Source organism: Chrysemys picta, chromosome 3, assembly GCF_011386835.1.
Source record: "Chrysemys picta bellii isolate R12L10 chromosome 3, ASM1138683v2, whole genome shotgun sequence".
Classification (NCBI taxonomy): domain Eukaryota; kingdom Metazoa; phylum Chordata; order Testudines; family Emydidae; genus Chrysemys; species Chrysemys picta.
Genome location: NC_088793.1, coordinates 46,711,177 through 46,738,375, shown reverse-complemented (window position 1 = coordinate 46,738,375; position 27,199 = coordinate 46,711,177). Strand labels below are relative to the sequence as shown.

The window sequence follows — 27,199 nt, the reverse complement described above, 5'->3', positions numbered from 1 at the left end:
CACAGATAAGGTCAGAAGGATCCACTGAGATCATCTAGTTCAGTGGTTCTCAACCCGTGGCCCACGAGCCGCATGCGGCCCAATTAGCACACAGCTGCAACCCAACTGTGTGCTAAAGGCCGCCAGGCTGCACAGTGCGGTCCGGGTTCCTGCCTGCCTGGCGCAGTGGGTCTGGGCTGCCCAGCGCGGTGGGGGTCTGGGATCGGGACTGCTGGCTAAGCCAGCCCCTCAGAGTCCGGGGCCACCATCCAGCCCCACAGGGTCCAGGGCCGCCACCCAGCCCTGCAGAGGCAGGGGTCCAGGTTTGGGACTGCTCTCGTGCTTTTAGCCATGCAGCAGCCAAGCCATCAGGTGCAGCACTGCCAAATTTGGGTGCAAAGGAGTGCCATAGTTCTGAAACAGTAGATCCAGCCAGAGCGGCAGTCGCAGCGGGGCGGCCACTGAGAGGTCCAGCAGTGTGCTGAACCAGCGTTGACGAGGCCAAACTGGGATTGTTAGGATAACCTTTGCCTTGTCCTGTATGATCTTCACAAGGAACCTGTGGATTAATGGCACCGGTGGGAAGGCGTACATTAGAGCCCACAACCATGGGAGCAAAAAGGCATCTGATAGGGAGCCCCTGTCGATCCCCCGAATTGAGAAGAATACGTGGCACATTCTGTTCTGTTCTGCCAGAACAAGTCCACCCAGGGAGTCCCCCACCTTCGGAAGATCACACTGACCACCTCCGGATGGAGAGATCATTTGTGGCGAGACCAGAAGGTTGTGCTGAGGCGATCTGCCACCACATTCCTGGCTCTGGGGAAGTGTGCAGCCATGAGATGAAGGGCATACTGCACACACAAATCCCAGATGGAGAGCTTCTTGACGAAAGACTGATGACCGGACTCTGCCTTGCTTGTTGATGTAAAGCACTGTGGCCTTGTCCATCAGAATCTGCACCACCTTGCCTTTCAGGTAAGGCAGGAAAGCCTGGCAGGCCAAGCGATCGTCTCAGGACCAACAGCCTTGCATACTGAGATTGTCCTGGTGGGCTCCCCAGCCAAGGTCCGAGGCATTGAAGACCAGGATCAGTGACAGGGACGGGGCAGCAAAGGGACCCTTTAACACTGATCCGGGGTCCAGCCACCCATTCCAGAGACAACTGTATATGACCTGGCACCCGGACCACCCAGTCCAGATTGTGCCTGTTGGGGATGTAACCACGCTTGCAGTGGTCTGAGGTGGAGCTGGGCGTGACGGACCACGTAAGTACAGGCGGCTATGTGACCTAGCAACCTGAGGCACATATGAGAGGTGGTGAACAGGTGGGTTCTCACAGGCAAGATCAGGTCTGACATGGCTTGGAAACAGGCCTCTGGGAGAAAGGCTCTGGCTCACATGGTGACGAGGACCATTCCTATAAACTCTATCCGTTGTACCGGTATCAGGGTTGATTTCTTTTTGTTTATTAACAGGCCCAGATCGTGGCAGGTGGAACACAGATCGAGGCTCCTTCAAACCTGATCCCAAGATCTGCCCTTAATGAGCCAGTCGTCAAGGTATAGATAAACCTGGACCTCTTGACGCGTCAGGTAAGTGGCCACCGGCACCATACATTTTGTGAACACTCGCGGGGCCAACAAGAATCCAAAGCGTAGCACGTGAATTGGAAATGGCACTGGCCCACCACAAAATGGAGGAACAGTTTGGGCCCTTGGAAGATGGAGATATGAAAGTATGCGTCCTTCAAGTCAAGGGGGATGTACCAGTCTCCCAGATCCAGGGAGGGAATGATGCAGGCCAGGCAGACTATGCAAAACTTCAACTTTTTGAGATACTTGTTGAGGTGTCGCAGGTCAAAAATGGGTCTTAGGCCCCCTTTCATTTCCGAATTAAGAAATAGTGGGAGTAGAACTCTTTTCCCCTCATGTCCCGGGGGACCTCCTCCACTGCTCCCAGTCATAGGAGGTTTTCCACTTCTTGAACGAGGAGTTGCTCGTGGGAAGGGTCCCTGAAGAGGGATGGGGGAGGGAAGGAAGGCCGAAAATTGCAGGGTGTCATCCAGAGATATTATGCCGAGCACCCAGCAGTCTGAGGTTACTCGCGACCAAGCCGACCAGAAGGGATGCACATGGTTGAGGAATGATTAGGGTGGTGGATCCTGAGGCTTGACTGGGCACCATCCTTGAGCATACCCTCGAAACGAGTGCTTCTGGCCCCCTTGGTGTTTTGAGGAGCCTGGTTGGATGGGTGAACGGGAGACAGAGGGGCAACGGTGACAGCTGAACACCATGTCTTTATCTCTTTTCTTAGAAGAGCCCTGCCAGGGAAGCCAAGGCCTAGATCATGGGGGTGGCCTGAACTGCCTCCTCGTTGATTGCGGCATATGCAAGCCTAGCGAGCAGAGGGTATCTTGAGTGTCATTGAGTCCATGCAGCCTCGCAGCCATTTGCTCTGAGAAGAGTCCAATCCCGTCAAAGGGGAGGTCCTGGATGGAGGACTGCATCTCCTGGGACAGACCCGCGGATTGAAGCCAGGAACTCCGCCCAATCACCACGGCTGAGGTAACAACCCAGACTGCCAACTCTGCCGCATCCCAGGCCATCCTGAGGGAGCTCCTCGCCACAGCGGTACCCTACTCCAAAATGGTGGCAAACTCCTGGCCCAGGTCCTCGGGCAGGAAGTCTTTAAACTTCTTTATGGAGTCCCACAAAATAAAATCTGTCCAATGGGGCTTGATGGTTAGACACTCAAAACTCAAGGCTGACTGTTGAATAAACTTTCCTTCCGAAAAGGTCCAGCTTCTTGCCGTCTTTCTTTTTGGGAGTGGAACTCGCCTGCCCTTGCCTGTCCCTTTTATTGGCAGCAGAAACGACCAGCGATCCCAGGGCGGGTAGGTATACAAGTATTCAAACCCTTTAGCAGGCACGAAATATTTCTTTTCAGCCCACTTGGATGTTGGCGAGATAGAGGATGGGGTTTGCCAGAGGGCCTTGGCTATCTTTAGAACCCTTTCATGCACAGGATATGCGACCTGCGAGGGGGTTGTCGCCGGAAGCACATTGAATAGGTTGTCCAATTGCTCTGTCATTTCCTTCACCTCCAAGCCCAAATTCAAGGCCATACTTCGCAGTAGGGATTGGTGCTCCTTGAAGTCATCGGGTGGGCTGGCCTGCCCAGGCCCCGCAACTGCCTCGTCTGGCAACAATTGTACCACTGGGGGAGGGACTGCAGCATTATCCCCCTCCTTTGCAGTGGGCATCTGCTCTCTCCCACTCTGCACTTGTCCTTGTTGAACCTCATCAGATTTCTTTTGGCCCAATCCTCCTATTTGTCTAGGTCACTCTGGACCCTATCCTCCAGTGTATCTACCTCTCCCCCCAGCTTAGTGTCATCTGCGAACTTTGCTGAGGGTGCAATTCATCCCATCATCCAGATCATTAATAAAGATGTTGAACAAAACCGGCACCAGGACCGACCCTTGGGGCACTCCACTTGATACCGGTTGCCAACTAGACATCGAGCAGTTGATCACTACCCGTTGAGCCCGACAATCTAGCCAGCTTTCTATCCATCTTATAGTCCATTCATCCAGTCCATACTTTTTTAACTTGCTGGCAAGAATACTGTGGGAGACCATATCAAAAGCTTTGCTAAAGTCAAGATTTATCACATCCACCGCTTTCCCAATATCCACAGAGCCAGTTATCTCATCATAGAAGGCAATCAGGCTGGTCAGGCATGACTTGCCCTTGGTGAATCCATGTGGACTGTTCCTGATCACCTTCCTCTCCTCTAAGTGCTTCAGAATGGATTCCTTGAGTACCTGCTCCATGATTTTGCCGGGGACTGAAGTGAGGCTCATCATCTGTAGTTCCCCAGGATCTGCATGGGGAAGGCTCCCCAACTCCCTAACAATACCTCCCCCCCCCCAAAAAAAAAAAAACTGTTCTGTACTTCTCCCACCCACACCCAACAACCCTACAAGTTCACTCCCAGGCTCTTTTCTAGCAATTACTTCCCTCTGCCTCAGCTCCTCTGTTACCCCTGATCCCCCCAAGTTTTTGCTCTGCTTCTGAGGGGTGCAGGAAATATATTTCTGTTTACATTAATTACTCAAAGTTCTGTATTAATATGCCTAGTAAGGAATCTATTTGTCAAAAACATTTCCTGAATCTTTTTTGTTGTCTGCATTGTTACAGACATATTTGCTGACGGGTATCTTGAAATAAAATTAGCAAAATAACTGAAACTGGCATGATTATATTGCTATTCTGTTCTGGCTGGGAAAGAGCAACAGATACTGCACTTTGCAGAGATCTACCTCTCACCTAGACAGTACAGGTATCATTGATGTTCAACACTAATGAAGAAGGAGCGAGGGCTGGAAACACAATTCTTGAATCCCAGTTAATATAGTGACAACCTTTTCACTTGTGAAAAAGTATTAAAATCAATTATCATTCAAAATACTTCTTATGGGAGTCCTGATTCTAAACCAACTTTTGAAGGAAAATTAACTGTAGTTTATACTGTTTCCCAGACTGTTTTTTACAGGCTAAATAATAATTTGAGCAGATCACATTTCAAAATGAGTATCTGTAACTACAGTAGCAGGATCAAACACAGCCTTATACAACTGGAATTCTGCAGAACCACTCTTGGTTTCAATTAGACAGGAAGCAACAGCAATTTATAAACTTTTGAAAGAGCCTTGTAAATTAGTATTGTGATAAGATTGGATTCTGCTAATACTGCTTGTATATTGAGTTATGTAAAATGCTTAATACTAAACAAAAAAAAAGTTAAGATAAACAAGGATCCCAAAACAGACAAGAGCAATGAGATAAAATGGGAACTATTGTATACACTTGTGGTAGTAAACAATTTACACAGACTAAAGATGAATGAATCAGTGACAAAGAATTCATGTGTCTGACGAAATGGGTATTCACCCACGAAAGCTTATGCTCCAATACATCTGTTAGTCTATAAGGTGCCCCAGGACTCATTGTTGCTTTTTACAAATCTGATACAGAATCTCAATCATTGCTATTGTAAGTAGTCCGAACAAAGGTTGAATGGTGATATTTTCTGGGGGTGCAATACAGAGTCAAATTTTTGTGGCAAATCATGAGATGGTTCTGACTAAATTCTTCAAAATAGTGGACCAGAAATCTTGAAATATAGCAACAGCCGTGATTTTAGCAAGTCTGTTCTCTTTCTTTTTAAAGAGAATCTGTCTGTGAACAGTTAAAAGAATCAAGTAGCATAAAGGCAAGAACCATTGGTCCATCTAGTCCAGCAACCTGCTACCAAGAGTGGCATTTAATTTGGAAGCTCTCCAATAATTGCACCTACTTAATATTTCAATGTAGAAGGAAAACAGGTCTTTTGACCAGCAGATCTCTCTGAAATTCTTTAGACAGACATCCTTTGAAACATGGGCTAGCTTTCTATCCTACTTTAGCTGGTTTATACTTCATCTCTCTGGGTGATTTTGTCCGCAAGAAACTTCAGCCATCTTTATCTTCATTCTGCCAGGTGGTACATAGTATGTAAATTTACTTTTACCAGTTATATTTGCTGCTAATCAATTTTACATTTACCAAGAACAAGGTTTTTAAAAAGTGAAAAACCAGAAAGATTAAGTGAGAGTAGTTCTATAGTAATGCTTCATCTTCAAAGTTTTACATTCAAGTCCTGCTTGAACCATAAATTGTTTAGTACTATACAGCACATAGAAGTGAAACCCACTTTGTTTAAATGGATGCTTCTTCACAATATAACTGCTAAAAATATCACAATTAGTAGTTCTCTGATACAGAGAAGCTTAAGGCATGTTTTCAAGTCATATTCTAAATACACTGACAATCATATGATGTAGTTCATACATTGTCAAGCCTCACTAGAGTAGGCCTGTCTAGGCCTTCCTATTCAATATTCACCCAAAATGTAAACAAAAAAATGACAGAAAATTCAATAGATCATTTTGCATTGCATACTGAGGAAAGTTTTATTTTTTAAAGGTGTTAAAATCATATATTACATATAAAAAATGGTCTTGACATTGTGTCTATGTAGACTGACCTTTTTGATTCTCCCAGTTTTCTTTGATTCCCCACTGGGCTTATTCTTGTTTTCATTAAAAACTTCACAAGAGACATCTGTAGCCTCACATACTGAAATTTCATTTTCAATACCTAGAAACCAAGTGCATCAAAAGTTTAGAACCTTGCGGAGAAAGCAAGGTGCAATCTGGTTAAAAAAAAAATCTAAAAAAAAGGTTTTGGAAATCTTTTCACCCAAGTACCAACAAATACAACTAAAACATTTTCAAAATATCATTTGCATATTAATATTTGTGCTGTTTACTTTTCTGTTTCACTCAAACTATGACAGTGCATTTACACTCCTATGTCTCTGGTTTAGCCTCACAATTTCTAGTCTCATGCACAGTGGCACAATGATACAGTATGTGGACTTTCAAAACACACAAAGGCATTTTTATTTAGAAAAGTATTCAGAATTTCTTTGTATCCACACAAAGCCTAAATTTGGGGACATAAAGCACTGATGTTTGAATTTTTCCTTATATGTCAATGTTTATTAGCCTACTTAAAATGAATTGGTGGTCTCAGGCCTATTGTCAAGTCATACCCCTCCAACACAATTGGCACCTTGTCATCAGGTAGAGGACTAAATGGGCATGGAGCGTAGCTACTACTCTAAATATGGCCCTCCGGAAAAGGATAAGCATGCACTGTCATTGCCTGTGCTGTATCTGTTCTGTGATTTAATAACTTTCAGTCTCCAGGGCTGTCAAAACCACTTTTGAGAAGTTAATTTGTGTGATTAAGATGTATTTCCTTTATCAATCTTTTGATAAATGCATGTTTAATTACTGAAGATTTAACTAGGTCATTATTGCCAATTTAGTTTACTCGAGTCTAGACTAGGACATTGCACAATTTTTCATTTCAAAATGTTAATGTCTTGTTAAAGAAAGTTTAGTGCACCAGGTATTTGAAATTCAACTTCCCCCAAATAAGCCGATTTTCCATTTCTTTTAGAGGATAAAATACGAAAGTGTATTAAATCAATATTCATGAATATAACTGCATTTAAAACTTGAACAAGCAAAATGAATCATATACATGATTTTTTTTAAAAAAATCTTCATTACTAAAATATAAAACTTTCTAATTCTCTATCAACTATCCAAGAACACCCAAGCATTTTAAAAAAATGACTTTTTAAAAGGACAAAAAAATGGCAAGTAATTTAAGAACAAAAAAGTGTCCTTTATCCATTATTAGAATTTAAATGTTTTCAGTTTTAATCTAGTTAAGTATTCTACCATTTCTTCTATTTAATGTGTGCACCTTACTCATTATTATATGATAAAATCAAAATAATAAGTTTCATTTGGATTTAGAGTGTCACATTCTGGTTCTAATGGAACAGAAAAAAGCTGATGAGTTTTAATTCCAACACTGCAGAGCAGTATTTATATAATGAAAATTCTCACTCATTCATGAAGGCATATACCTTAATATTACATTTCAGGTAAAATCCTTTCGTATGCAAGAGTTAAAATTGGGATTTAATTTAAATTAAAGTGTCCTTTTAAACGCAGAGTACCAATTATATAGCTTTAGCATATTGGTTTTTTATATATATCATTTGAATTACATTTGTGCCTACTGGCCCCGATTATAGACCAGGATTCCATCAGGCAAGGCACTGTATAGAAAACTATAAAAATGTAGGGCTGTCGATTAGTCGCAATAAACTCACACGATTAACTCAAAAAATTAATCACTCTGTTAAACAATAGAATACCAATTGAAATTTATTTAAATATTTTTGGATGTTTTTCTACATTTTCAAATATATTGATTTTTATTACAATACAGAATACAAAGTGTACAGTGCTCACTTTATATTATTTTTATTACAAATATTTGCACTGTAAAAATGATAAACAAAATAAACAGTATTTTTCAATTCACATCATATAAGTACCATAGTGAAATCTCTTTATTGTGAAAGAGTAACTTACAAATGTAGATTTTTTTTTGTTACATAACAGCACTCAAAAACAAAACAATGTAAAATTTTAGAGCCTACAAGTTCACTCAGTCCTACTTCTTGTTCAGCCACTCACTAAGACAAACAAGCTTAGTGCTGCCTGCTTCTTATTTACAATGTCATCTGAGAGTGAGAACAGGTGTTCACATGTCACTTTTGTAGCTGGCGTTGCAAGGTATTTACGTGCCAGATATGCTAAACATTCGTATGCTCCATGCTTCAGCCACCATTCCAGAGGACATGCTTCCATGCTGGTGATGCTCGTTGAAAAAATAGTGCATTAATTAAATTTGTGACTAAACTCCTTGGGGAAGAATTGTATGTCTCCTGCTCTGTTTTACCTGTATTCTGCATATATTTCATGGTCTCGGATGATGACCCAGCACATGTTCATTTTAACAACACTTTCACAGCAGATTTGACAAAATGCAAAGAAGGTACCAATGTGAGATTTCTAAAAATAGCTACAGCACTCAACCCAAGGTTTAAGAATTTGAAGTGCCTTCCAAAATCTGAAAGGGATAGGGTGTGGAGCATGCTTTCAGAAGTCTTAAAAGAGCAACACTCTGATGAGGAAACTACAGAACCCGAACCACCAAAAAAAAAAAAAAAAAAAAAAAAAAAAAATCAAATTGCTAGTGGCATCTGATTCAGATGATGAAAATGAACATACATCGGTCTGCTCTGCTTTGCATCGTTATAGAGCAAAACCCGTCATCAGCATAGAGTACATTCTCTGGAATGGTGGTTGAAGATGAATGGACATATGAATTATTAGCCCATCTGGCATGTAAATATCTTGTGACACTGGCTACTACAGTGCCATGAGAACTCCTGTTCTCACTTTCAGGTAACATTGTAAACAAGAAGTGGGCAACATTATCTCCTGTAAATTGTAACCAAACTTATTTGTCTGAGCGATTGGCTGACGTAGGACTGAGTGGACTTGTAAGCTCTAAAGTTTTACATTGTTTTATTTTTGAATGCAGTTTTTCTGTACATAATTCTACATTTGTAAGTTCAACTTTCATGATAAAGAGATTGCACTACAGTACTTGTATTAGATGAACTGAAAAATACTATTTCTTTTATTTTTTACTGTGAAAATATTTTTAATAAAATAAATATAAACTGTACACTTTGTATTCTGTGTGGTAATTGAAATCAATAGATTTGAAAATGTATAAAACATCCAAAAATATTTAAATAAATGGTATTCTATTATTGTTTAAGAGTGCAATTAATCGCGATTAATTATTTTAATTGCTTGACACCCCTATATAAAACATTTATTTACAAGTAAAGGATTAAAAACATTAAGAAATATAAGATGTAGCTGTGTGACGGGGTATATGTAGCTCACACTGGCCCACCTGGAATTGACCACACAGTGGGTTGAAGAGGCCAGGCCCCCTTGCCCCTGCTGGGCATGCTCTAGCTGGAAGCAGGATATACAAGGTAGCAGCCCTGCTCAGTCTGGACTGACTGAGGAGAAGAGTGGACGTATGCTGCAGGCTCCTGCCAGAGAACTGCTAGAGTTACAGACTTCCGAGGCTGATAACACGGCATCTGAGCTGGAACTCCCCTCAACCGCAGGGGATCAGAGTGACAGGAGGTCACTACCCTCAAGGGGCCAGAATCAAGGGTAGGAGGCAGCCCAGGGAATACAAAGATTAAAATGGGAAACCGAGCCTGAATCCAGGACTACAGGTTTCATAAAGCCCGGGTCAGGACCTGGTAGGGTAGGTTGAGCCTAGGGCCCCCTATCCTGCCCCACATTTACTGCTGGGTGCAGGCACATGTAGGGCGGACATGACTGGCCAAGGGGAGCTCCAATGACTCTGGGCACTAGGCCAAACTGTCCTGGGAGCAAGGGTGGCCCTATGGATTCTGGCCACTAGGCCAAGCTGCCTAAAGACAGAGAGCACCCTAGTGACTCTTGCCATTTGAGCCATAGCTACTCCTTTAATTGTCTGCCTCAACTTGACACCCCGTGACAAGCTGTTATATAAACAAACACACACACACACACACACACACACACACACAGAGTTATCCGACCTTAAAGTATCTGTGTCTTTACAGAGGTGGAAAAATTAAGGTAGAGAAATTAAGGCTAGCATTTTCAAATTTGTGTGTCTCAAATATCAATAGTGCTGAACACCCAGGATGAAAGCCTGGCCCAACTTTTGAAATCTGTGGCAAAACTCCTATTCACTACAAGAGAAGCCAAGTGTCACCCCCTGGAGCTCCCATCCAAGTAAATGGGACTAAAGTCGCCCATTGTCACCACAAGGAAATAGCAGCCATGAAGAGATTTCAGGACTCTCGATTCTTCAGCCTTGTGATCAATCCACAAGACTATAGGGGACCAGAGAAATTTATAACTTTTGCCATGTAAGAGAATGTACTGTTCCCATATTCACTATAGATCATCAAAATCACTCAATCCCCAAGTTTGTAATTCAGAAAGACTAAAAATAATGTGAATGAAATCTATGTTCAAGTGTCATCTGAACAATTGAAGAATGTTTAATCTTTCTTAAAATTTATTAATGTTCCATTCCTTGCCTAACCTATCATTTATTGCTGGGGTTTTCAGGTAAATAGCTATAGGAATTAAATAGATCTGGGCAAGTGTTACCATTCTAAACCACAGTAGAACACCAACTTATCTAATCGCTATCCCTATCAAAAAATAAATCACAACCAGACTGATGGAAATTGTATTACTATAAAATGCATAGTTTAATTAAGTTTGAACTATAAGGAAGTTTTACATAATTCGATAACTAGCAAATCCATTAGGCTTCCCTTATCTCACGGTATATTAATGTTCACTGAAAATAGTGTATACTGCTGCATTTCCATTAACTCTTATTCACAGATGAGAAAACCACTAATTCTCTCCCTTGTGTTCAGCGCAAATCTAAGACCTTGACATAAATGTCACTGATCACAAAGCACTATAAGATGTTAACCATAGTTTTTCTTTTTTTAAAAATTATCAAGGGTAGAAGAATTCTCTACTCCACCAAAACAATTAATAGACAAGAGGAATCTTATTTTAGGGAGATGTTTTATTTAAGTCTCTTATGGTTACTAATTAATTTCTACTGCTCTTGCATTTGTGCTTCTCCTGCACGTACTGCTCCTAGCAGTAGAGTGAAACCAAGCACTGCCACTTTTATTCCTGCACAGCTCAGGAAGAGACACGGACAACAGTGGGAACAGAACCCTATAAAAGTGAACTGCTTAGGAAATTGTGCACAGTTTGCAAAGTCAGAGCAGGAGACCTGAATTGTCAGATCCCATATTTCACTTGCATGCAATACCCGTGCACTCACATCTATGGCCACAAATGGTTTGCACATGAAAATTTTATCAACTGCTCACACAAGTCTTAGTGGTGAAAAATAACATGTGCAGGCAAAGACAGAATTGAGGATCCTTTGAAAATAAGTATCCTCTCATTGAAGTCAATGGGAATTTTGCCAATAACTAAAGGAAAGAGAAATATTTGGGGTCAAATCTTTCTCCCTAAGTTTCAAACTCTAGCATAAGAGTATCAGAGCAAAAAAAAAAAAAAAATTTTTTTTCCAAGGGACAAATCTTTTATGCAGAAAGTAGATCAGTTCTGTCATCATGGATATTGGATTACTTTTTGTCTACATGTTTCAGGAGAAAGGTCAAAGGTTTATTAGAGATTTTTTTCAGCATTTTAAAAAACAGCAGTTTCCTCTCTGCTAGCTCTAATCAATATTTGCATGTAACACTTTCAAACAATTACCTGGAACATAGGAACAAAAATAAAAGTTATTAAACAATTTTGACTATTTCAACATAAACAGCAACAAATCAATTCTCTTGAAATAGAAGGGAATTCACAATCAATCCAAAATAAAAATGAACGCTTTATTTACAAAACATCAATATTTAATAACCACACTGATTCACAGTCTGTTACAATTCTCCACATTAACTAATCTAAAAGTTTAAGTGGGACTTGTGTTTCACATAACTTTATACCTAAACAAATTCAAATCTTATACTTTTCATTATTGCTCCTTCCCTTTCAAATGATTTTAAACAAGGGCTCCCCAAACTCAAGCTCTATTTGATCCTTCAGTGAAATCACAAGACTGACCTTGTGACATCAGAAGCACCGCCAAAGAAAACAGTGACAATGGTAAATGCCAGATAACATCATTAGATCAAGCAGAACTGGAGTAATTGAAAGTTCTTAACCAAAAAACAGATTTTCAAATAGCAGCAGGAGGCAGAAAAATGTAAAGGCTCAGTAAATTGATTATATTTTCAAGTTTGCCAAAGTATGAAAGTTCCTCTTTGAGGGAATTAAAGCAGAGTGGCCCCAAAGAGATGCTCATTTTTGGATTTGGAGCTATAATTTATAAGTTAAAATTCAACTAATATCAAAGCAATTGATATAGCTATCTAAGTTTAAAACCACACAAATGGAAAAAGCACCTTTGAGGTCCTTATGCTTATCTTGTAAAAAGAACAAAGCAAAGATGTTAATTTTATGACCATTTTCTAAGCTTGGGTACATGGCACAAAACATATAGATCTCCATAATCATTTAGGTCTAAACTTGAGACAAAAGCTATTTTTCTAAGCTAGTCCAGGGGTTGGCAACCTTTCAGAAGTGGTGTGCCGAGTCTTCATTTATTCACTCTAATTTAAGGTTTCGCGTGCCAGTAATACATTTTAACATTTTTAGAAGGTCTCTTTCTATAAGTCTATAATATATAACTAACCTATTGTTGTATGTAAAGTAAATAAGGTTTTTAAAATGTTTAAGAAGCTTCATTTAAAAGTAAATTAAAATGCAGAGCCCCCCGGATTGGTGGCCAGGACCCAGACAGTGTGAGTGCCACTGAAAATCAGCTCGCGTGCCACCTTTGGCACACGTGCCATAGGTTGCCTACCCCTGAGCTACACAATTGTGGGGTACTCCAGACCTTAAAATATTGGTACTCATTTTATTAATTAAGCCAAACCAGTAGCGGGAGGTGTAGAGATATCATACCTACATCTATATTTAAGGTTCTCTGTCAACTTAGGGTTTTTTTCATGATTCATAATCAGCTATGTTTGCTGTGCACTAAAACTTTGCATGAAGTTTTTAATAATAAAATTTAGATGTCATTCTAGCACTCTTTTGTAAAAGTCTAACTAAATTTACAAAATGAAATTAAGCTTATATGAACAAGTTTTTCCCATATTCAAAAGTCAAAAATATCAAATTTTAAAAATAGCATACCCACAACAGACAGTAATTTTTTGCAGGGAAATTCCTTTGGTATCGTATCATACTAGTATAGTCTAATACCAGAATGATTCTAGCAATTTTTAAACTTGCTTAAATGATTATCCAGTAATAAAAAAATCTCATAAGCCTGCAACATACTGAAAAACAAATTCTAAGTTGAAATTGGCATTCCATCTATATCTTTTGGACTCACTCTTTCACCTCCATCTACACCAATGGCATGAGTTACAGCAATGCAAGTTTTCAACTTACATTTTTATGGGCATCTCCCCCTGCTAATTTTTAACCGCAATTTTATTTAAAGGTAGTTTTTCTACTGGTGGATTAAAAGGAATATACACATTACAAATTAAGAACTATATAATATGGACAATTTGTAAAATCACAGTACAATTAACCATGGTAATATTGTTTCTTAGGATACACAAGAAAAATGGCACAGGGTATTTATAGTGTGCCAAATACACCTCTACCCCAATATAACGCTGTCCTCGGGAGCCAAAAAATCTTACCGCGTTATAGGTGAAACTGCGTTATATCGAACTTGCTTTGATCCGTCAGAGTGTGCAGTCCCGCCCCCCCGGAGCACTGCTTTACCGTGTTATATTCAAATTTGTGTTTGTCATAACTATAAAGGGAAGGGTAACAGCCCTCCTGTGTACAATACTATAAAATCCCTCCTGGCCAGAGACACCAAAATCCTTTTACCTGTAAAGGGTTAAGGAGCTCAGGTAACCTGGCTAACACCTGACCCAAAGGACCAATAAGGGGACAAGATACTTTCAAATCTTGGTGGGGGGGAAGGCTTTTGTTTGTGCTCTTTGTTTTGCGGGTTGTTTGCTCTTGGGACTAAGAGGGACCAGACATCAATCCATGCTCTCCAAATTTTTTTGAACAAGTCTCTCCTATTTCAAACTTGTAAGTAACAGCCAGGCAAGGCGTGTTAGTTTTATCTTTGTTTTCTCAAATTGTAAATGTTCTTTTTGCTAGAGGGTTTACCTCTGTTTGCTGTAACTTTGAACCTAAGGCTAGAGGGGGTTCCTCTGGGCTCTTTGAATCTGATTACCCTGTAAAGTTATTTTCCATCCTGATTTTACAGAGATGATTTTTACCTTTCTTTCTTTTAATTAAAAGCCCTCTTTTTACGAACCTAATTGATTTTTCCTTGTTTTAAGATCCAGGTGGATCTGGACTCACCAGGAATTGGTGGGGGGGGGGGAGGGGAAGAGGGGGAATGGTTAATTTCTCCTTGTTTTAAGATCCAAGGGTTTGGATCGGTGTTCACCAGGAAATTGGTGGAGAAGTCTCTCAAGGCTACCCGGGGAAAGGTTATAGTACTTGGGAGGGAGATATTCTAGGGGAGAGGTAGACAGGTATACCCAAATAACTCAAATAATTTGGGTGGTGGCAGCAAAACCAGATCTAAGCTGGTAGTTAAGCTTAGAGGTTCTCATGCAGATCCCCACATCTGTACCCTACAGTTCAGAGTGGGGAAGGAATGTTGACCGTGTTATATCGGGTCGCGTTGTATCGGAGTAGAGGTGTATCAGGAAAAAGAAATTCACATACTTGGACTGCATTTTTTGAGCAGGATTTCCTTCTTTTCTCCTGTTGATTTTTCTGTATTTGTAGAGTCTGGAAAAGTAAGTGGGTGTTCTTTTGGCTCCACTGCACCCATTTTGTCACTTTTTAAAGAATCTGGTGCCATCAATACAGTATTTTCTTCTGGTAGTCTAGTTTTTGAAAGACATTGTTTTCCTTCAACATGGTAGTCCGTTTTAGAATTTAATTGCCCAAGCATTTTTAATGTATCATGATGCTGCATCTTTGAATTTTCACTTGAATGGAGCAACTTACCAGTAGCTTGAGGGCAACTATTCACGCTAGTTCTGCAGGATATTTTCTGAATATTTTGAGGCAGTTTATTCAGAGGGCTAGAACCCAGGGCTTCTGCAGTCTCAGTGGCTACTCCACCTGACATGCAGTTTAAGGTCACACTTATTGTACTTTCTGAACATTCAGTTATCTTGCAGCCACTCTCTGTTGAAACACCACTTGTCTTAACAGTTCTCTTCCTTTTTTTGATAAGAGCAGTGCACTGTTTATCTGACCCTTCAAACAATCTATCTTGTTTGTGGCTTAAAAAGTCTCTTTTGCAAGTCACTTCAGGAGCACTTGGCGATTTCTGCTGAACTTGCAAAGGAAAGTTTCTTACTTGCATTTCACTTTTCTTCAAATTAGAAGGTGAAAAAAAGTCATCATACGAAGCTTCCTCTATGTCTGATGACTTGTTACGTGTGGTCATTGCTACAAGAAACTCATTTTCAGACCCTACCTTACATGACGAGGTGGTCAATTTCATATTATATTTTTCTCTTTTTGGTTTCCCCCTTATTTTGTATCTGACACTACAATCCCTTGTGTCAACAGGAATATTTATGTCAACCAAAGGCATATTAATAGAATCTTCACTGCTCACTAATGAATCAGACGGATTACCTGTGGTAACTGCAGCAGCTTCCAACTGGACCATTTCTGGGGAAAGAGTGATGTGACTCAAGCCTTTTTCTTGGAGAAAAGAACTTTTGGTTGAAACTGACGCAGAAGTCAGAGTATCTTCACCACTCTGATTTAGGTTAGGGGAGACTTCAGATTTTCTCTTTTTAGGAAATAGTTCACCTTTTAGAGGGTGTTGCAAAATTAGTTTTTTATTTAAATGTTTTCTGTTAGATGATTTTGGAGTTAAGTTCCCTTGGTCACTGCTGGAAAGCAGAGAATACTCTGATGCAGGTGTTGAAACATAAATATCACTTTCAGCTGATGCTGGTTTCTGATTTTTGTATTTACAGTTTCCCCAAATGTCATCAAAACTCGAGTTTAAAGAATCACTGATGTGCTCTTCTGCAAGACATTAAGAACAGAAGTATAAACATTTTAACAAAATGGAATAGTACAAAGTTAAGTTAGTGAAGTATGTGGGAAGTTACTGAAATAATTGTCCAAGGATTTAGCCACTTAACATTCACACGGCTAAGATTTTCACTGAAATGTTGAAAAAATGTATTTCTGTATTTTCTCTCTTAAAATATTCACTTTATAAAGTGTTTGGTGGAAGATTGTGATAATTTTAAAAGAACCTTTTCAGAACTCGAGCAACCCAGGGCTCAGATACAGATTAGAAGAATGTTTGATTATTCTAGAACAGCTTGGAGAAACCTGGCATGATTTCCTTTTAGAAAGCCATGTTGACTTTTTCCCTACATATCATGTTCATCTGTGTCTGGTAATTCTGTTATTTACTATATAGATTCAACCAGTTTGCATAGTAATGAAGTTATGCTTACCAGCCTATAATTGCCTATAAGGCTGTCAAATTCATGATAGTTAACTCAAGAGATTAACTCAAAACAAACTAACTCGATTAAAAAATTAATCATGATTAATCACAGTTTTAATCACAAATTTAAATTGGCATTTTATTATTATTATTACAAATATTTTTGGATGTTTTTCTACATTTTCAAATATGTTAATTTCAATTACAACACAGAACACAAAGTGTACAGTGCTCACTTTATATTATTTTTTATTATAAATATTTGCCCTGTAAAAAACAAAAATAGTATTTTTCAATTCACCTCATACAAGTACTATAATGCAATCTCTTTACATGAGAGTGCAAGTTACAAATGTAGATTTTTTTTTGTTACATAACTGCACTCAAAAACATAATGTCAAACTTTCGAACCTGCAAGTCCATTCAGTCCTACTTCATGTTCGGTCAATTGCTAAGACAAACAGGTTTGATTATATTTAAGGGAGATAATGCTCCCTGCTTCTTATTTACAATGTCACCTGAAAGTGAGAACAGGTGTTCACATGGCATTTTTGTAACCCGCATTGCAAGGTATTTACGTGCCAGATATGCTAAACATTCATATGTGCCTTCGTGCTTCGGCCACCATTCCAGAGGACATGCCTCAATGCTGATGACACTCGTTAAAAAAAAATGCATTAATTAAATTTGTGACAGAACTCCTTGGGGGAGAATTGTATGTCTCCTGCTCCACGGTTTTACTTGCATTCTGCCATACATTTTGTGGTATGGCAGTCTTGGATGACAACCAAGCATATGTTATTCAATTTAAGAACCTTTTCACTGCAGATTTGACAAAACACAAAGAAGGTACCAATATGAGATTTCTAAAGATAGCTATAGCACTCGATCCAACATTTAAGACTCTGAAGTGCCTTCCAAAATCTGAGAAGGACAAAGTGTAGAACATGCTGTCAGAAGTCTTAAAAGAGCAACACTCCAATTTGGAAACTACAGAACTTGAACCACCAAAAAAGAAAATCAACCTTCTGTTGGTGGCGTCTGACTCAGATGATGAAAGTGAATGTGCGTCAGTCCACATTGCTTTGGATAGTTATCGAGCCGAACCAGTCATCAGCATGGAAGCATGGCCTCTGGAATAGTGGCCAAAGTATGAAGGTGCATATCAATCTTTAGCATATCTGGCACATAAATACCTTGCAATGCGGGTTACAAAAATGCCATGTGAACACCTGTTCTCACTTTCAGGTGACACTGTAAATAAGAAGCAAGCAGCAATTATGTAATCAAATTTGTTCGTCTTAACGGTTGGCTGAACAAGAAGTAGGACTGAGTGGATTTGTAGGCTCTAAAGTTGAACATTGTTTTGTTTTTGAGTGCAGTTATGTAATACAAAAAAAATCTACATATGTAAGTTGCACTTGCATGTAAAGAGATTGTACTAGAGTACTTGTATTAGATGAACTGAAAAATACTGTTTCTTTTTTACAGTGCAAATATTTGTAATAAATAATAATAATATAGAGTGAGAACTGTATACTTTGTATTCTGTGTTCTGACTGAAATCAATATTTGAAAATGTAGAAAACATCCAAAATATTTAAAAAAATAGAATATCATTTAACAGTGTGATTAAAACTGCAATTAATCGCAATTATTTTTTTAATATTGTGATTAATCACAATTAAGTTTTTTAATAGTTTTACAGCCCTGATTGAAAAGCTGGCTTCTGAACTCTTTTTTTTTTTTTTTTTTTAAACAGTGTTACATTAGCTATCCTCTAGTCATATGGTACAGAAACTGATTTAAAGGATAGGTTACATACCACAGTTACTAGTTCTGCAATTTCATCTTTGAATTCCTTCAGAACTCTTGGGCCTGGTGATTTATTACTGTTTAATTTATCAGCTTGTTCCAAAACCACATCTAGAGACACCTAAATCTGGAACAGTTCCTCAGATTTGTCACCTAAAAAGAATGTCTCGGCAGTGGGAATCTCCCTCACATCCTCTGAGTGAAGACCGATGCAAAGGATTCATTTAGTTTCTCCACAAAGGCCTTGTCTTCGAGTTCTCTTTTTGTATTTAATTCTCATTTTGCTTCCAGTATCAGACTGTTTGAACTACACACACAAAAGTTTATATAGGACTACTAAAAGAAAAGAGAACCAATAGTGAACTAAGACAGCAAGCCACAAGAACAAGGATGGGCATTTACCTCATGTAGTTTCTCATGCTCTTTCATTACAGTTCTTACATTTTACATTCTTTTCAAATCAAGGGGACAACTTTTTGTTTACTTTTATCACTTGTATTCAAATATAAGCATGTTTTCCCAAATCTCGTAGGGATATTTATCCTTGCAACACATTAAGGAGTGTGAAGCACTCTGAGATATGCTAATAAAAAGTGCTATATAAGAGAGGTTGGCTCATTGAAGTCAAAATCTGAGTATGTGACACTACACTATAATACAAACTATCTAGAATATACTATGGTTTTACTTAGAACATTTATAATTTTAAAAAATATATTTCACAGAACTTAAAGTTACATTATTTACCTGGCAGCAATGCACTTGCAGAACTGGTGACACCAAGAGACTCTCCATATCCAGGCTGTGTTGAATTAAGTGAAGATATCTGAGACATTTGTGAAGCTAAAAAATAATTTATGAATAGTTTTACACTTTTTTCCCCTATGAAAGTTTCAAATTTAAAATGCTCGTCTATGCCAAGAGACAAATCCAAAAAGTTATTAACATAGTTACTGTGATGCAAAACACGCACATACAAAATTATAAGCAAACAGGCCTGCGATATATTTGCAACCAATATCACTTTCTGATATATTGAACCTCCATAAGCCACGAACGCTAAAATGCTTCAACCTGGCTCTCTCAGTCCCTCCCTAAGTAACTTAGATACTTTTAAAAATTTCACCCTTAGGTGTCTAAGTATGGGTTTAAAGCCTAACTTTAGGCTATTTCTGAAAATTTTGGCCTGCGTGTATAAACAAGTTCACAAGTGCTTTGTTAAAGTATTGAAAGTCTAAATAGCTTTTTATTGTTAACTGTGAAGGGATCTTAGTGTGAAATGAAAAGAGAAATTATGCCAGTAAGGGAAAATACAATTTTAGCCCTTGACACTGCAAACACTTGTGCACCTACTAAAATTTCAAGCACTTGAATGCTCCCATTGAAATCAGTGGAACTATTTATGTAAGTAAAGTTATGCATGTGCTTAAATGTTCGCAGGATCAAGGCCTTAATCTTCATTGTTTTGAATTCTGCAGATAGTTCTGTTAATTCAAATACCAGTAGTGGTATTTGCAAATGCAGTGTTTATACTTCAGTTCATTGTAAATTTTAATATTACAAATAGCACAAACTTGCACAGCTTAATATACCACAACCCAATTTAAACCTGTTTCTTTAAAAAATATTTAAATCGATTATTTAAAATCGGACCACCCAGTGCTACTTTGTATAGTAAATTAGTAACATTTAAATTGCTTATGTCTTTTATCTATCACGAGCTCTCCCTTTTATAGTGACCTGACATTAAGTGTATGAATAAAAATTAAAAAAGGAAAAAGCTGGTTTGGCTGGAATTTTCAAAAAGGTCCAATGTTGTGGAATTTTTGTTCAAAACTAGAGGACCATGCTATTACAAAAATCAATATTGAATTTGTTTCAAACAAATTTAATCCCATAAAAACAAATACTTCAAAACAAAAACAATTACTTCAAAATAGCATGTTTCTGGTATGAAAATATATATTTTTAAATCTAAAAAATATATATTCTTGACATTTGAGTCAAGAAATGTGATTAAATAAGATTTCACTCTCACAAAGTGTTACTTGCATAATTCTACTGTGCATATCAGCAGAACCATTGCAGTTTATGTTCTGACAATCACGGATTTCAGTTATAGTATGAAATGTCAGATGGTATTTAAATAGACATATTAGGGAATATTAAAATAATAGCACTAATGAGTGGGAAGAATCTTTAAAAATTTCGAGTATTTCTGTGGTTAGTGGGAATGTTTTTAGTAGCAGGAACAAAAACGCTAAATTTACCATGTTGCTGCTCATGACTGGAGTGTGACCAAGTAGTATGTGGCTGGTTATTATGAAGTATTTTGAGCACCACAGAATCATAGAAATGTAGGTCTGGAAGGGACCTTGAGAAGTTAAAGTCCAACCCCCTGCACTGTGGCAGGACCAAGTAAACCTAGGCCATCCATTATAGATGTTTATCCAACCTGTTTTTAAAAACCTCGAATGATGGGGATTCCACAATCTCCCTTGGAAGACTAATCCAGTGCTTAACTGCCCTTATAGTTAGAATACTTTTCCTAATATCTAACCTAAACCTCTAGTGCTGAAGATTAAATCTATTACATCCTGTCCTACTTTCAGTGGACATGAAGACCATTTGATCACAGTCCTCTTTATAGAAGCACTTAACTTATCAGGTCCCTCCTCAGTCTTCTTTTCTCAAGACTAAACATGTTTTTTATCCTTTCCTCATAGGTCAGGTTTTCAAAAAGCTCCATGTTGTATTAGGACATCCATTTGGTATTACTTGCTGAACACATGACTAACCCTGTCCAAGACCAGGCTATTATGAGATATTCCAATCGGCTGCCCAGAAAGGTGTGTCACACCACATTGGAGAACAATCTGAGAAGCGCCCAAGACAAAAAAAAAAAAAAAAAAAAATCTAGGGCTACTAAATGGTTGTTTTTCAACTACCAGTTCTCCATGAAACAATGGATTCTCTACACAGGAGCCCATTCTTATGTTCTTATGAACAAGGCAAAGAGGGAAAGACTATTTAAGAACAATTTCTCTTTGAAGTAGATCATTCATCGCCACATGCAAAAAGTAACGGCCAGGCAGGAGGGACTCTGCCTAGCCTGATATGCTGACAAGACCTCACACTCTCAGACAGATTGAGATTAGACTGGGGGAAGGAGTTGTGCATCTCAGGATACGTCTACACTACCCGCCGGATCGGTGGTTAGCGATCGATCTATTGGGGATCGATTTATCGCGTGTAGTGTAGACGCAATAAATCGATCCTCAATCGCTCTCCCTTCGACTGCTGAACTCCAGCTGAACTCCAGCTCAGCGAGAGGCGGAAGTAAAGTCAACGGGGGAGCGACGGCCGTCGATCCCGCACTGCGAGGACACGAAGTAAGTGATTCTAAATCGATCTAAGATACGTCAACTTCAGCTGCGCTATTCTCGTAGCTGAAGTTGACGTATCTTAGATCGATCGATTCCTCCCCCCCTCCAGTGTACACCAGGCCTCAGGTATTCTGTCATTTTGCAAAGATCTATAACCCGAGTGCTTTTTCAGAGTAAAGTGACTGTGGTTAAAAAACGTTCGTTGCTAAGCCTGTGTTCCTTGCCTTTCTGCCACATTGACCCTGAAAGCTGTGGCTTACAGTTAAACCCTAAGACAAACTCTGCAGGAGCATGTGCAAGCAAATAGGAGCTCAGGCGGTTTGAGTCACTGGTTCCAGTGTTTTGATAGCCGAACTGTGGAGTCCCAAGAAAGGGCTCAGACAAAAAGGTCTCAGCCTAGGAGTGTATCTTGAAGCCCAAAACTAGAAACAGATTAGACTCAGTCCAGACCCAGGTGGCTTAAAAAACACATGGGACCCAGCATTTGGGTCCACTTACAACAGACTGGTGACTGTCTAGAAAGGGACTAGACTAGACCAGGGAACATGTAGCAACAGGAGTGCAGAATATAATTCTTTAAATGGGTGGAGCAACAAAGTTCTGGTGGTGAACTGTAGGCAGATATTAGACTAACACAGCTGTGGATCCTAAATGACATACTCTGAAGACAGAGGGAAAAGGAAAAAAAGTTTTCAACCCCCAAAATAGGAAGAGTCCAGGAGCTTGACCATGGGATATTTTCTGAAACTGGACTATTAATCTATGTCTATATTTAAACCACTACAGTGGCACAGTGACAGTACTTCCACTACACCACCGTAGTGCTTAAGTATAGACACTCACTACAGCGATGGGAGGGATTCCCCCATCACTGTAAGGAATCTACCCCTCCCGCTAGCCCCGAGAGGTGGTTGCTAAGTCGACTGTGAGCATTGTACCACTACTCTCCACCATGCTTAGATCCATGCTGCCATCCAGAGTTAAGTATGCTGCCCATGCAATTTTTATCTCTGGCAAAAGAGGGTGCAGGGAATTCCAGAGAGCAACGGCCCTGATATTTCTGGGTTCCACCAGTTGTTCACATCAGATTTCACTGAGCAAGGGGTAAAAACAATGGAGGTTCATTTGTGGAGGGGGGGGGAAGAGTATACTTCAATTCTATTTTATGATGATCATCTTGAAGTACCCAAAGTTCTTTAAAAAATGTAAGCTACTCTAGAAACTATGAACTAGGATGACTTCATCTACCACTGAACTACTAATTCTGGGTTGAAATGGAGCACAAAGCAATAATCAACAGTTTAGATTACAAGAAATATTGTAAACAATTTTAACTGCAGGAAGAAAGTAATTAAGATGATATTTCACCAGCACCCCTACTTTTGCAAGAGGTACCAAAGGTTCTTTAAAGACTACAAGCAGTCAAGACTTTGGTTTTACATATTCTCTGAAAGACAGCATCTCCCAACACTATGCTATGTCAGTAGCTCAACACTCAGAGGGCAGAGCCCTCATTCTAATGGATTACTAGCACCTACGGGTTCCTTGGAAATCCCTTATCCAAGCAATGACTTAACTCTGCTTGACTTGAATGATTTCAACATAAAAAAAAAAAAAAATCACATGACTACAGGTTGTCGGACCAAGAGTCCTCGATTTGGTTTCAATATTTATATATTTTTAATCATGCATTTTCAGTTTAAGTCAGGGTAGGCAGATGTTTCGCAGCAACTTAATTTATCAATTCAAAAGAAAATTACACAGTCCTAGAACGTGTGCAGGGCTAGCATCAACATAATTCAACGAGAAAGATGGCAACCATTTATGCTTTTTAATGAATTCATAAGGCTTAACTCCTTACCAGTAGGGGAAAGATTTTCCCTTTTCTCCTTCATGTCTTTTATTCTCTTTTCCATTGCACTGCACTGATCTTTTATCTTATTTGTAGGGCTATATGCAAGTGAACCATCATCCTCAAATAATAAAACAGGTATATCTGTTTCTAAAAAAGTAATTGCAATTTGCAGTTAATATGAGGCTTCCATATTTGAACAGAGCGTGGATTTTTAAAGTACAAAGTTGTATTTTTAAATTCTGTTACTTAAAAACTACATTTCTACAATGCTGTCAGTACCGCAAGTTTAATAATGCTGAATTCCAAACAACTCCTTAAAAATGAAGTCCAATACTACTTTTTAAATTACTAAAAAGTAAATTATTCTTTAATACCAAAGCATGCATAATACTTGTAGTAGCTTTTCTTAGTTATTTATAATATGAATTCTCATTATGTTAACTTCAATTATAAAGTGATAAAAGTAAAAATAAGCTATATCTTATGAGTTCTCTTGAAACTTAAAAAAATAAAGATATTTTGGCATGTCTTTTTGGTGCAGTGTTTAATTTTTACAATCTAACCAGAACTATGTATTAACTCACCGGTTGCTGTTTTTTGTATATCTAGTTCTTTAGCCATCAGGTCCAATTTTTTTTGTAGTCTTTTATCATTTTCTGGTGTTTTTTCAATGAAGTCTTTTGGCTGCATGCATTTGTGCTACAGGATTAACCACAGCATAAATTTCTCATAAATTAACTTGTACTTAACATTTCTCTCTTTTATCATACAATACTATGTGTATTATATGATCATTCTACATCATTTATGACTCCCTGGTAAATCCCATTTAGCCAGCCATGGATAGACCATAAAATTTAGGGGGAAATTTCAATGTGGATTAAGGAAAAAATGATTTCAGATTTATCAGAATGACCAATAAGAAATTGGACAAAACCACTGTGGACATTTTAATACTCATTTGAAAATATGGAATATTTTAGACTTGGATTAACATTTTCAAAAGTGGCTAAGCATATTTCTACACTGCAGATGAGATGAGATTCCCAGCGCAGGCAGGCAGACACGCTATCTCTGCTTGAGTTAGCATGCTAGAATATGCAGTGCATGTGTGTTGCAGCATAGGCAGCTGCTCATGCTAGCTGCCCAAGGTCAGACTCAGGGGGTCGGGTGGTCTTGTACTCGAGTGGCTAGCTCAGCTGCCACTAGTGCTGCAAAGTCCACACTACTATTTTAACACACTAGCTTGAGCTGAGCTAGCACAAGTCTGTCTACCTGGCCTAAGAATCACACCTCCCAGCTGCAGCATAGACATACTCAAAGTGATTTATGGCCCTAAAGTTTCATTTTCAAAAGTGACTTAGCACTTAGGAGGCCAAGTATCATTGAAATTAGGAACATGTCAGATCCCCACACACGTCAGTCATCCTCAAATCCCTACTCAAACAGATAAGCTTTGTCCAGTGTTCTGAAAGTTAGTAATTCAGACTCCCTTGGAACAAAGATGAGGGATGGGAAGAGAGATTCAAACTCAGGAAGTTTATTATTCTGTACACCATTTTAAAATTAAACACTCACTTTTTTAATTAGAAGGGGTAACCCTTCATTAGTGTATATTGCAGGAAATAATGATTCATCAATATGGGCACCAGCTTCTCTGCATCTGTACAATATAATAAATAAACAGTTAATACATTTACTTTGTTTAGAAATAGAATTTAATTTTAAAATGGTAAAAAGGCCATACCGATTAGCCACAACAAATATCTAAATTAACAGAGAGAACAGACCTAGAAATAATACCTGAAGGGAAGTGGAAAGCCCAAAAACTGTGCCTCTGACTCCTTAGTTGCCCAGCAGGCAGAGAGCTCCTTACAAAGCCCAGCTGGCATGACTTAGCTCTCCATCATGCCAGTGGCCTTGACCTGCATCTGGGAACTAAAGGTCTTCTCTGATCAGGCAGTGAACTTCTTTCTAAGTGCCTATAAATTAAGGACTTAATCTGTTCCCTTTCTGAGAGTCTATTCTCTCAAACCAGGGTCCATAGAATATCATGGGTAAGCAATAGTTTGAAAAGGAAGAGGAGATGTTTGCAGTCAGGCAAGTGAAGAGAAAGAGGCCCTATCACATCTTGACTTTCACTTTTAATCATTCCTCACCCGGTCTTCACAAAGAGTGAAGGAACTAGCCCCTGGCAAGGTCCATTTTTACTCATCCAACTGACTTTGGCAAACATGCTGCCTCAACCCAGTCAGCTATGTTTCTTCCATTTTTCCTATTGGGCGTTTGACCTGAGAATATTGGGACTAAAATCTTTGTGAGCTGGGGTCCTATCCATCTGTAGTTGTGAATAATTTGAGGGAAGCTGGGACACCACTTTGGGTACTAATATACACTACATAAAACAAAGAGCTAAAAAACAATTTTAACCAGAAACAATAAACAAGTTTCATTACTCTACAATTTTTCAGTACCTAATAGAATTGACTATGAAAAAAAAATTATGAAGCATTAACACTGCACTAGGAACACTGCAACAGAGTAATTCAAATATGTGATTCTAGTGACACCTAGTGATCTTACATTTATAAAGTACACATTTTCAGAACTACAATATAGCATCATCTGAGTAATTTTAAGTTTTGGAGTAGAAAACGTACGAACAAATTGCTTCACGGCCACAGATTTGTTTTATGCAAAATGTGCAGTTTCAAAGAGTTAGATGTTAGTACATTAATCTGAATTTACTGAGGTTTTCTGAAACATCAGGCAAAGGTGATTTAAAAAAACATGATAATCAATGAGCTTTAAACAAATGGCTATTATTAAATCCCAGATGCTACCACCTAGAACATAACTAGACTATCTTAAATATGAAAAAGTTATATTAACAGCACTGAGGTGGAGGGAATTTAAACAAAAGTCAGGAAATGAAAACATTTGTCCAATTTGCATAAGATCAGTTAAACTGTTAATAAAAGCACCTTTAATATTTAATATATGCAATGTGAATAAGTCACACATTTCTAAGAGAATATTGATTTGCATTTCCTATCATTTTGTGTAAAAATCTGGAGCCTTAATGCTACATCAGTATAGTTTTTTTAAAGAGACACATTGAATTTAGAAATTTCAGTTCCCGGTAGCATCTGAACACCTTTTCTCCAAACTTAATTTGGGCATCTTGGATGAACTTGTGTTTAACAAACACACAGAACTTTCAGGTTTCAGAGTAGCAGCCGTGTTAGTCTGTATCCGCAAAAAGAAGAACAGGAGTACTTGTGGCACCTTAGAGACTAACAAATTTATTAGAGCATAAGCTTTCGTGGACTACAGCCCACTTCTTCGGATGCATATAGAATGGAACATATATTGAGGAGATATATATACACACATACAGAGAGCATAAACAGGTGGGAGTTGTCTTACCAACTCTG

General features: G+C 38.7%; 1 protein-coding gene across 7 annotated transcripts in view; it reads right to left on the bottom strand.

Annotated features, from left to right (window-relative positions):
• The window catches only part of MCPH1 (microcephalin 1), a 233,323-nt gene that overhangs the window by 186,967 nt on the left and 19,157 nt on the right, over positions 1-27,199 (bottom strand). For 4 of the 7 annotated variants that reach the window (XM_042848790.2, XM_065587780.1, XM_024101555.3 and 1 more), the window contains 6 exons: positions 25,341-25,425; positions 24,347-24,461; positions 23,769-23,909; positions 19,269-19,364; positions 14,939-16,270; positions 6,073-6,185 (listed from right to left, as the gene is read on the bottom strand). In XM_042848790.2, the coding sequence (XP_042704724.2) occupies positions 6,073-6,185; positions 14,939-16,270; positions 19,269-19,364; positions 23,769-23,909; positions 24,347-24,461; positions 25,341-25,425 (1,882 nt within the window). The remainder of the gene's footprint in view (positions 1-6,072; positions 6,186-14,938; positions 16,271-19,268; positions 19,365-23,768; positions 23,910-24,346; positions 24,462-25,340; positions 25,426-27,199) is intronic. The other 3 variants (XM_042848792.2, XM_065587781.1, XM_042848794.2) reach the window with 2 other exon arrangements.